Genomic DNA, 12191 nt, shown 5'->3' with positions numbered 1-12191 from the left:
AACAACAACAACAACAACAACTGGAGGCAACCTAAGCCAATTGGCTGCACTTTGAAAGGAGGAGGAAGAGGAAGAGGCAGAGGCATGTGGCAGGGATTGTGGAACGGAACGAAACGAAGCATTCGCTTGTCATTGAGTAATCTATCGACAGCTTGGCCATTTAGTCACACACACACACATACACATACATAGGCATTCTGAGCGCTGAACTGTGTGTGAAAATTAGCATAAAAACGCAATTTTTGAATATTAATGTGCAGTTTGGTACGTTGGTCGTTTGGCGGTTGCCTGCAACATTAAATGCAACTGTTGCTGCTGAGCTGCGGCAACATCATCGCCACCGTCTGGGAGGCGCATTGCGTGCAAGGCCAATAAGAAGAAGCAACGGCAACGGCAGCAGCAGCAACAGACGTTGCCACTTGGCTTACTCGTTTTGCCAACTCGAAGTTGCAACTCGAAGTCGCAACTCGGTAATCAGATCCCCTGGCATTGATAACAAACACAACACTTGCTGTGGTTTTTGGCGCTATCGCATAAGTTGCATTCTGCCTTTTTGCATCTTTCACTTTTCTGTTTGGCACGCATTTGCTCTCCCCCTTTCCCCTCCCCTGGCAACTCTAGATTAAGGATTAGTTATTATTGGACTGTTGCACAGCTTGAGAAATGTTTGTGTCATGTTTTTCTGCTGTAATCTACAAAACGCACAACTTCCCACTCGTTTACCTCAACGCCTGACTCTCTTCTTCTCCCTCTCCCTCTCTCTCTCTTTCCTTCTCTCTCTTTAGCTGTTTCTCTCAATCTTTCCCTATAATCTTTGGCTAATGCATTTCACCGACTGAAACAAGTCGCAAGCAACTGTTAAATGCTACTGTCAATTGTCAAAATATATAAACCAAATGATTTCGATAGTAATCAAACTAAATAAGCTTCATGAAATTAAATTAAGAAAATAAATACTTCAAAAAATGTTTCATATCTTTAAATCAGACTTCATTTCAAATTTGAATAGCGTCCAAGCAGTATTTTAAGCAGTGCACGTTCACAGACAAAGCAGTGCAATTAAATTAAAAGCAAAGCCCCAAAAGTATGCAATATTATATACTCACATAATATGTAGGAGAATAATAATAACGAGGAAAAAAATATAAATAGCGTACAAGGACGTCAACTCAACAATAGTTAATTATTTATTATTTCAAAAAAATACAAATAATATTTGAAGAATCTAGGAAATGACTTTTCGACGGCTTAAATTTAGAATTTCATTCAAAGATGTTGATGAATTTGACACACATACATTTAAAATTTAGTCATAGTAGTTATCCTACTCTTTTCTATTTGAAGATAGATAGATCGTGTTGATTTACTAAATTATGCAGACTAGTATAAAAACTTTCTCAGCGTAGGAGGAAACAATGATAATTGATAATTTTTTTTAATTAGAAAAGTGTTCAGAGTCCAAATATGCAATCACTGATATAGTGAGCTGAAATACATACGTATTTATTTGCATAACATTGATAAGCTGTTGCCAAAGCATTTGCAATCTTATCTAAAATCTATAACAAATTGTGGGGCGCGACCCACTGAAAAAACTTGCTGACGCCATCTATTGTGCAGTAGTGCAACTAAGTAAGTATGTTCTTGGCTTCAATGTTAGTTACTCTCAATGGCCGCTAGGTGGCTCACACTTGTAGTCAAAACAAGAACCTACACAGCAGTGCAGAATTTTAAGCTAAATGAAAAGTAAACAAATTGCTGCACATTTCAATTAAATGTTTACCCGTTAAACATGCTTGATAAACAAACACTATTTGTATACTTAGCTGATACAAAGCAAAAAATGATATCAAATACGCTGCTGCTAGTCGAATATAGATTTCACCAGAAACAATGTCGCGACGCTAACTGAATCATAGTTAAGCAGAAACTCACAATGAATGGTTGTTGTTGGGGGCGGGGGCGGGGCGAAGAGCAGATCAAACAAACAGAACGCGACGTCAAGTTCATTAACCCAAACAAAACACGTTTCGACGAGTGCAGCAGCAACAACAGCAAGAAGGAGAAGAGGAAGAAGTACTTGCTGTTGTTGCCCAGATTTCACAAGTTAGGCCAATGACGTCGTCACAATAACCTCGCAGAGGTCGGAGAAGAAGAAGACGCAAATGTGGGTCAAACACTTTCACAAAATCCGCGCCAATTGCATTTGCCGGCGGAAGTCTCCCATCGCCCCTCTTGCACTCTCCACATACGTTGATTCAATCCACACTTGCAGTTGTGCAATGTGCGTTGTCTATGGGGGGTCTGCGAGAGAGAAAGAGAGAGAGAGAGACAGAGAGACATTGCAGAATTGAGCATGAATCATTAGCAAAAAAAAAAACCACTGAGCGTGTGTTGTCTGTCACGAACGCCGCTAAAAGTTGTTTGGCGCCTCTTCACCCGGTTCTCTAGTGGCCGCTCTCTCTTCAGTTCTCTCTCCCTCTATCAATCACTCTCTCTGCAGTGCAAAGCTCAGGTAAGCATCGTCGTTGTGACGTCACAGGCGCTTTGGGAATTGGTTAATTTATGTTAATCGAATTATTCAATGGCATTCACTGTGAAAATTGCAAACTTGACTCTACTTAAGAAACGGGTATGTGGAATTTATTGTCTAGTTTGGTTAACATTGATTATGTTAACTATATTAGCATTGTCTTGTATCAAAAATCGAGTAATTGAATAAGTATTACAAATAATTTTCAATTATTATAAAAATGGGGGACAAATTTAATAAAATCATATATTATGATTGTTTATTCAAACAAAGATTATAATATTTTGAAATATGAAGAAAAATATTTCTGAATTCAGACAATTTATAAATAATAAATGATATTGAACAAAAATTTAAATTTTAAATTTAAAATATTATAAATATATAATAAATAGTAATAATAATAAATAATAAATAGTATTGAAGACAAATTTCATAAGATCGTATCAAATAATGGAAAGAACAATCGATACCAAAATTTGAAATATTTTCAAATATGGAGAAAAGTATTCACGCAATCTTCAAGAACTCAAAATAATGCATAAATAATAAATGGTATTGGAGACAAATTTAATAAAAAGTAATTGAATGAGAAATCAAAAACCATATGTAATATATTTAAATATTGAATAAAAAACTAATTAAAAAATTCAGAATAAATCATAAATAGTGAATGTCAGAAACAAATTATATTTATTTTATTGTTTTCCAGCTCTACAACCTAAACTTTATGCTGCTAGTTACTAACTTTATCTTTAAATATTCTTAATATGATTTTTCTCTTTTATGTACAACTATTTTATTTCCAATGCTTAACTTATTTTCAATACTTTAAATATGACAGCTAAGTGATTAACGAAAACCAACTCAAGCGAAATTTTGTATTTTTAAAAAGAAGTTTATATATACAGCTGCAATAGTTCATAATCTTTCTATTAGTAAAATATCTGTTTATGTGTTAAACCAAATAAATAATATTGAAAACCACAAATACACATCCACATACATATATAATAATTGCTGAGTGTTCGAATTATATGATTTGTATAGCATTAATGTGCTTTCAATAGTTTACGATGTTAAAAGTGTATAAAAGAAAAGAGTTCATTTGGAAAATTTCGAAGTCTAGTTATAAGAACTGTTCTGGAATGTGTCCTCTATATAATTTATTATTTGAAACAAAGAATTACTTGCAACTTGCTGCATTGTTGATGCAGATGCTGCTGCTTTGGCAGCTGGCCAACTTTATAGTGAGTGTATCTACAGACTCGTGATGTCTCTCTCTCTCTCTCTTCCTCTGTCTCTTTTCCTTCCCTCTCCCCAAGCGCATCGGCAAGTGTGATCGGTGGCACGTGTGCCACGCAGAGGTCCAAATAGTTGTGCCTCCAAATACGCACACACTCCTTACATAGATACCAGCCAGATATACAGATAGATAGGCAGCTGTTGCAGTCACGCGGCTGCAACCACCGCATAACAATTGCAGATCGAAAAGTATCTGCTGGATACAATTTGTAAACAGCAGGCATAAACTGAGTAGCTGTAAATGTAAATGCTAATGTAATGCACGGCACGAGGCACAAAACTCACCCACAACTCCAGGCACAACTGAAAATCAAATAAAGCCTAAAAATAGCCAACAACAAAAAGCAAAAGAGGCAGCGCAGAGGTCACCTTGAATAAGGCGCAAGTTTAGCTGGGAACCCAAAAAAAAAAAAAGAAATAAATAAATGAATAACTCTGGAGCGGAAGAAACTGAGCAATAGAGAGAGAGAGATAGGAAGAGAGCGAGAGCGAATTGGGAGAGACTCGCTTTGCTTTCACAATGCCGTTTAGGCCATTTCGTCATTCATCCTGACCGGCAGCTGTTGGCAGCGACGTCGACGTCGCCGTTGACGTCGACAGCTGCTGCTGTTGTAGAGAGCGGCAATGGCTACAAAATCCAGCGGCGGCAGCAAAATTCCAACGAGTCTCGCGTGTAGCACAAACAGTTCGCAACGAGCGCGCAAACTGAACGGAACGTCGACGACCTCTAAGCTAACATAATAGCAATCCAGAGGCGCCACCGCAAAATCCATCCAACACATTCAATTCAAGTGAATTCCAAATAAAACCGAAAAACCAAAAGTAAGCAATCATAATCAAGCATATCAACGTTCAAAAAAAAAGTTCACAAGTGTTTATACCTAAGTTTATTTTCTGTGTTGCAAAAAGTGCATTCAACTTTCTGGCCAAAAACGCCCTTGGCCTTGTGCTAGGGCACTTCCTGTCTGCTTGCCCCCTTTTTATGGTACATTTGTTGTGTGAGGCACTTTCACTTTCGTTTTCCTTTCGCAACGCATGCGTCGAATTTTCCAACCCAAAAACGAAAAACAGCTGTGCTGAAATTTTCTTTTCATTTTCCGTTTGCTGGTAATTCAGACACATTTGACTTTCACAGAAGGTCATTTGACATTGCCTGTTCTAGCCTGGCCTAGTTGCTTGCAACAAGTGAACTTGTCCAGTGTTGCATGACGAAACCTCGATAAATCGCATGAAACTGTCACCAGAATGACCTCATATCAGTTATTTTAACTACGAATGTTTCAAGCAGTTCCACGGAATACAATCTCTAAAAAAAACAGTACGCTGATTTACTGAAAAGAGTATGAAAAAGTTAGTTTGCTATGAAAATGTGTGGCGCAATGTCAGCAGGGGCGTTTTCAGGCGTTTAATATTGAATGTTGAACTGGCTGTTCTATTAGAACTCAGCAGTCTCTAGGCAGATCTTGCTGAAATTTCACTGAATAACTTCTTAGTGTTATAGCTGATGAATTTTCTTGTAATTGAGATATTGTCATTGTTCCCTTTGATTTTTTATAATTTCTATATTAGGACAACTTGCTGAATCCCGTTCATTTTGTTAATTTCAATTGTAACAGACATCTTTAGAGATGTTGGTAGCATTATTTCATTTAGCTATTATACAATTTTAACTTTTACTTTAAATTTCAACATTATTTTACTGAAAGATCACAAGAATTAAATTTTCAATGTTCAAATTCGTAGTTTCTCTGACATAACTTTTTATTGAAATATCCACTGATATTTCATTAAGCAGCAGCTAAGACAAAAGTGTTACCTAAAGAAGAATTTCAAGTTCATTTTAAATTTTTAGACTACTTTTGAAGAGCTGCTAAACAGTTCCAGTTGAAACTCAAAACGTCTTGTTGTTTTCCGAAGTTGTATGCGACTTATAATCTAAATTTGAAAAATAAATCGACAAAGTTTTTTCATTGACAAAAGTTAGCTAGAGAAGAATATTAAGTTCATTTCAAACATGTATACTACTCTTTTCTGTTTCTACTTGAAGAGTTGCTAAATAGTTCTAGTACAAACTCATATCATCTTGATTCGTCTTGCAGTTGTAGCTGACACAGAAGTTAATTTTGGAAAAGATATCGATTAACTCTAGTCATTAAATTTCTCATACTAATCACATTTCTTTGAACAGCTTTCTTGAAAATTAGTTCCTCATTATATTGAATCATAAATCGGTAAATAGTCTTGCAAAACAAGCGATAATCACGCTTTTTACAACTCAATTGCAGCTGTATTTCGAGTTGCTGGTTACGAGTTGTTATTCTGGTCAAAACCGCACACTTAATTAGAAAAACTCTCAAGTTCAGGGTAAGGGCAATACAACGAAACGACGCTGAGTGCAATTTCTTAATTAGAAACGTGCTCAGCTCAGTGCTACAATATATAATCGCTGAAATAGTTTACCCCTTTAAAACATACATATATATTTGCATACTTGGCTGATAACTGATAAGCAGCTGCCAATTGTTTTGCAATCTTATCTGGGAATCTAATGCAAACATTGGCGTCCGACCTACTGAACCCAGAAATTGGAAATTGCGATTATGGAGGAGTGTACTCAATACATACGTCATGAAGTTTAAAAATACAGAAATAACGCAAATATTATTCATTTCTGGTATCGTAATTAAGTGTGCGTTGGATTAGCAATCGATTGTTCAGTGCGGTAATTAATGGAATGACTTATAGTATGATAAGGTAAACTTTATTTCCGATTCTAATGATGATTAGCTGAACATCATGATGAGGTTGTCATATCATATCAAGTGTCGAGTACTTCTGCGAAATTTCTTACAAGGTCTTTCTGATAAAACACAACACCCATTACGACGGGGGTTAATGAGGTTTTATTAGCTCGAATGCTCGAATTGAATTCGTGTGTGTGTGGCATGTGACGATGGTTTTCCGCCCCCTCTTCTTTCTCCCCCCTGCAATTCATCCTAGAGTCATTCGCATATAAAGCGGACAGCAACGAGCAAAATAGAAATTATTAATAATAATTTGTTTGTGGCGGTTTTCGGCAAAAATGTTGCGTAGAGGTTTCACTACCATCAGCTATTGCTCCGGCTGCTGTTGCGTGTCTGCGATAGATATGACCTTCATGAAGGTTAAACAACGCCGACACATAGGTCTGTCTCCGTCTCTGTCACTGTCTCTGTGAATGGTTGATGAATGAATGCGCGTGTGAGTGCCGCTGATTTTTATGTTTCCACTTTTACTTTCGCTTGGCATTAACTAATTCTCGCTAATTTGGATACTATACAAAAAAAATAGAGAACTTGGGCACGTGACAAACACAAGTTGATACTAAATAAATGGGAATCACACTCAAATCCCAAATGATTTGCGATATCACCAAAAGTCAAACCAATTAAACAGGATTCCGTGTGCTTAGCCTAGATATATACCTTTGTGGTTTGAACTTCAGCTTTAATTAAATTCCTTGCTAAAAAAAAAAGTAATTCCCGCAATTCATTCGCTTGTGATTGAAGAAATCATCAAACACCAAACCACTAAATTTACTTACTTTGCAAGATAATTTGGTGGCCAAGGAATTTTGTGCCCAACGAACTTTGTGGGCAGGGAATTCTGTGATCCCTGTGCTTAGCCTAGACATTAACCTTACTTACTTAAGTTATAATCTTAATTCATTTCCATGCTAAATAATCATTCTCTCTTTCTCTCTCTCGTTTACTTAGCAATGGCCGCCGTCAAGGACAGTCTGTTGGCCCAAGTGGCTGAAGTGTTGCCCAGCTCGGGACACAAGGTCACCGTTGTGGGCATCGGCATGGTGGGCATGGCCAGCGCCTTCAGCATTCTCGCCCAGGGCGTCTCCAAGGAGGTTTGCCTCATCGATGTCTGCGCCGACAAGCTGCAGGGTGAGCTCATGGATCTGCAGCACGGCTCGAACTTCCTCAAGAACCCACAGATCACCGCCAGCACCGATTTTGCCATTTCGGCCAACTCGCGTCTGTGCATTGTCACCGCCGGAGTGCGTCAAAAGGAGGGCGAATCTCGTCTGTCGCTGGTGCAGCGCAACACTGACATCCTCAAGAACATCATCCCCAAGCTGGTCGAAGTAAGTGCTGCTCTTTCCCTTCTTTGTACATTACTAATGCTGTTTTTCTTTCCACTCTACAGTACAGCCCTGACACCATCTTGCTGATGGTCTCCAACCCCGTCGATATCATGACCTATGTGGCCTGGAAGTTGTCGGGTCTGCCCAAGAACCGCGTCATTGGCAGCGGCACCAACTTGGACTCCTCCCGCTTCCGTTTCCTCATGTCGCAGCGTCTGGGCGTGGCACCCACCTCCTGCCACGGCTGGATTATTGGCGAGCACGGCGACAGCTCGGTCCCAGTTTGGTCTGGCGTCAACATCGCTGGCGTTCGCTTGCGTGAACTGAACCCGACTTTGGGCACCGGCGAGGATCCAGAGAAATGGAATGAACTGCACAAGCAAGTGGTTGACTCCGCTTACGAAGTCATCAAGCTAAAGGGTTACACCTCCTGGGCCATTGGTCTCTCCACTGCCTCCTTGGCCTCGGCCATTTTGCGCAACACCAGCAGCATTGCCGCCATCTCCACCTCCGTCTTGGTGAGTTAAGAACTTATTTCAGTATTTTCCTTATACTAATTACACTCCTCTCTCTCTCTCTTCTTCAGGGTGAACATGGCATTGACAAGGATGTCTTCTTGTCGCTGCCCTGTGTGATCAACGCCAATGGCGTCACCTCCGTTGTCAAGCAGATTCTCACCGACACCGAGGTGGAGCAGCTGCAGAAGTCGGCCAATATCATGGCCGATGTCCAAGCTGGCCTAAAGTTCTAATTTAAGTCAGCAGCAGCATCAGCGAAGAACAAGCAAAGTATTCTTTGTCTCCACCAATGTTTATTTTTAGTCCATTTCTCAGACACATTATTTATTATTTAAAGTATTTCTTTTGGGTTTGTTACAAATAAATTTTAAAAACTTAAGTTTTATTCTTAAAGAAAACATAAACGATTTACAATCATTTATCAATTGTTAACTATAAAACTGTTATTGCAGTTGAAATTTGTTAAAATCTTGCAAAGTACTTCTAGAAATTCTAGTTAGTATGCTAAACAACCATCGCTACCTCAGAAACTAGCGTAAATCTTAAATGGCTTTGCACCACGACGGGCATTAGTCATATTTATCGCATATTTAAATGATTAAATCATATAGTCAAATTTATTATAATTGTATGTTGAGCACCTAGTTGTCTTCTCGCACTCAATTAAAAACAAAAATTAAAATGATATGGATACAAAATGAATTCACAATGAAATATATCGATAACTATGCTATCAACTCCACAAACTTAAGCGTTCGAAAACTTCAATGAAAAAGAAATGAGAGCGAATCTAGGCAAAGGGAAGTCGAATATGAATCAACTCTTGTGGTAACTTATGAATGAAGATGATTGAGTCTCGAAGAAACATGGAGAGATAGAGGTAGAGAGTGAGAGATAGAGACATATAACAAGAAGCTTTTACTTATCGTTAGTCTTGGCTTCATTCATAAAGTAGATAATAATATAATCATCACATGTCTACCAAATCTTTTGAAAGCATAGCAAAGCTAAAACTGAATTCAAGTTTATAACAAATTTAGTGAGAAGAGATAATCAAATACTCATTTAGTTATGCTTGCAACATTTTCTTCTTCCTACATGAACCAGAAGTTACTTGATATATGTATGTGATCTATGATATGATATATGATCTTCTACGATCTGTCACAGATTGGCTTAAAGACACTTGCAGCAGGCTTCTTAAATACCTTGAAAGAAATGATATATTATGTTATATTTTAGCAAAACTTAAACTTCATTCTTTTCATTATTATGTCAACCATATGACAAATTCATTCAATCTTGTCAGCTTCAACATATGTGCTGTCTATAAAGATCTTCTCTACAACAAGTTTCAACTAGATATCTGAAATGCTAAGCTTGTCAATAAATAAACGGCAGCTTTTCAATAAATGAACCGAGACTGTAGTTTGTCAACAAATGAACAGACAGACAGACAGCCGGATTTTCATAGAGTATTTCACATTTGATAGCCAAATTATGTGCCTACAAGTAGCGCAAGCTAAGCGTTTGCTTGTTGAGGCACGATTCGACACGATAATCAATCGACTTGTAGATAGATAGCCCAACGAGTGTTATCTTAAGCGACAGAAAGCGCTAATCTATGTGACAGTAGTGGGGCGAGACGTAATCCAGACACTTTTTCAATTCCAAGATTCTACTCGAATTGAGTCGAACGTGCAAAATGCCGAATAAAGCAACTACCCCAAAAACCAAACTGAACTGAGCGATAAGCTAGAAGATAAGCGAAGCTCAAGTTCAGTCTTAACGTGGCTATAAAAGACGGTGCAAGTGCGCAGAGCTGGCCAAGTCCAGACCAGTCCAGCCATGAGAGAAGTTCAAAGAATTAGCCAGCGATTGGCATTTGTTATAGGCTCTGTATTGTTCCTTGGGCTGATCAGAGGAAACTCTGGCTCAGCCAGCATCAATCGCATACAGAAGCACAATCTGGAACTGCTTTCAGAGCAACTAAATCGCGGCTGGCATGCCTTCTGTAAGTCGAAGCAACTCTGGAACTAATTACTTACTGTTTAATGGTAATCAATGGATTTGCAGGCGATGCACCTGTTGATGAGGGCGTCATGGCCTTGTTCGATGGCATCAATCCCAGCGATGCGCGTCTGCATGTGATGACGATCACCAATCAAAGCATTCAACTGCCCATCAAATCCATACCGGAAATTCGTGACTTTGACATCAATCCAGAAAGAAGAACCTTAATTTATGTGAATGCCTTTCACACCGCGGACAGTTATTTCAGTGTGCAGGAGCATTTGATGCTGTTGCAGACAACGCGACGAGATCTCAATGTGATTGTTGTGGACTTTGCCACGAATGTGGCACAATTGTATTACACCGTGCGGCATCATCTCTCCGTTCATGGCTATTCCATCTACAAGTTGCTCAGCGCTCTCACAGATGCGGGAATTTCTGCAGAGGATATCACACTCGCAGGACATTCGGTGGGTGCGAATATTGCTGCTTTGGGTGCTGATCTCTATGCCAAGGGTAACAAGCGGCAGGTGGCACAATTGATTGCCATCGATCCGGCCACAATGTGTCGCACCACCGACATCTTGGTGCGTCAAGGTGTTGCAAGTCGTGTGGTTGTGTTGCACGGCGAGGGCGATGTCTTTGGTGTGCGAGTGCCGCTGGGTCATGTGGACATCTATCCCAATGGCATTGGCTACTTTCCGCGCAAGAAACTTCAGCCGGGCTGCGAGACCAAGATCTGCAGTCACATGTATCCATTTGTCTTGTTCATGGAGGCACTCATCGAGGGCGTCATGATTCCGGCCACCAAATGCGAGAATTGGGCCAAGTTCAGGCAGGGCGATTGCAGTTTTGAGAACACTTTGAACATTGGTCTCATCTATCCACCGAATTCCAAGGGTCTCTACTTCTGCATGACGCAGCCGAATCCTCCATTTACGTACATGGAACATGGCCTCAGGTACAAGACGCGACAGCCAGAAGCAGCCAACGTTCAGGCTTAGAGCCATCGAACAGCGGATTAGCTGTGGCTTAGGATTAACAGTTTGTTTTTATATGCATAGTTTTAGTATAAGCGAAGGATGTAACGAGTGAGCTAATGCAGCTTAGCTAAACATTATTAAAGTACTTATTTATGAGCATTTTGGGTTTATTATTTCGTTAGAACTTCCAAAAATATGACTATTATAATTTAAGGATTATTAGTACAAACATTGCTAAAGGTATTTCTTGCAAGTGTTCATGAAATGCATCAATTCAAAATCAATATCAATTTCAAACGGCATCATTTCCATACAAAATAAGTCACAGCCTGAAAGTATGCAACAATTTAGTGCACAGACGCAATGAACAGTGCTGCCAAGTTTTATAACGACAAAGCCACATACTACGCCATGTATAAACATCATACTTACATATTTATATACTTATCATGATATTTGCAATGACATTATTATTATTTCATGAAGAGCACACATTTCGGTTATAAATTTTAAAAACTATTTGCTTGTGTGTTAAGAACAGAAATTAAATATATTCACTCTCCGAATAAACTTATTAATATCTTAAATAAAATGAAGAAGAAATAAGAAATTTGTTTTAATAATTAGTAACATTTTTTTTGGAGTTTACTTTGTATGAAGCATAAAGAAGTAATATATAAAATTGTAGTTAATTGAAATGCAGT

The 12191-nt window shown here is 38.7% G+C and overlaps 2 protein-coding genes across 2 annotated transcripts; both read left to right on the top strand.

Annotated features, from left to right (window-relative positions):
- The first annotated feature begins 4496 nt into the window (after positions 1-4496).
- On the top strand, positions 4497-8870 carry LOC117570332 (L-lactate dehydrogenase). Its single transcript, XM_034251883.2, has 4 exons — positions 4497-4660; positions 7594-7973; positions 8036-8491; positions 8560-8870. The coding sequence occupies exons 2-4, from the start codon at positions 7596-7598 to the stop codon at positions 8722-8724; spliced, it is 999 nt and encodes a 332-aa protein (XP_034107774.1). The 5' UTR covers positions 4497-4660; positions 7594-7595; the 3' UTR covers positions 8725-8870.
- A 1363-nt stretch (positions 8871-10233) lies between these two features.
- On the top strand, positions 10234-11638 carry LOC117569827 (phospholipase A1 member A). Its single transcript, XM_034251152.2, has 2 exons — positions 10234-10505; positions 10568-11638. Exons 1-2 carry the CDS (start codon positions 10340-10342, stop codon positions 11506-11508), a joined length of 1107 nt encoding a protein of 368 aa, XP_034107043.1. The 5' UTR covers positions 10234-10339; the 3' UTR covers positions 11509-11638.
- The last annotated feature ends 553 nt before the right edge of the window (positions 11639-12191 follow it).

This window comes from Drosophila albomicans, chromosome 3 (assembly GCF_009650485.2).
Source record: "Drosophila albomicans strain 15112-1751.03 chromosome 3, ASM965048v2, whole genome shotgun sequence".
In the NCBI taxonomy this organism is placed as follows: Eukaryota; Metazoa; Arthropoda; class Insecta; order Diptera; family Drosophilidae; genus Drosophila; species Drosophila albomicans.
This window is presented reverse-complemented; position numbering and strand designations above follow the sequence as displayed.

Excerpts from the sequence above, each read along its gene's own strand:
- LOC117570332 (XM_034251883.2), top strand. The coding sequence starts at position 7,596 with ATGGCCGCCGTCAAGGACAGTCTGTTGGCCCAAGTGGCTGAAGTGTTG. Across the intron at positions 7,974-8,035 it reads TCATCCCCAAGCTGGTCGAA|TACAGCCCTGACACCATCTT; the intron begins GTAAGTGCTGCT and ends TCCACTCTACAG. Across the intron at positions 8,492-8,559 it reads CCATCTCCACCTCCGTCTTG|GGTGAACATGGCATTGACAA; the intron begins GTGAGTTAAGAA and ends TCTCTTCTTCAG.
- LOC117569827 (XM_034251152.2), top strand. The coding sequence starts at position 10,340 with ATGAGAGAAGTTCAAAGAATTAGCCAGCGATTGGCATTTGTTATAGGC. Across the intron at positions 10,506-10,567 it reads TCGCGGCTGGCATGCCTTCT|GCGATGCACCTGTTGATGAG; the intron begins GTAAGTCGAAGC and ends ATGGATTTGCAG.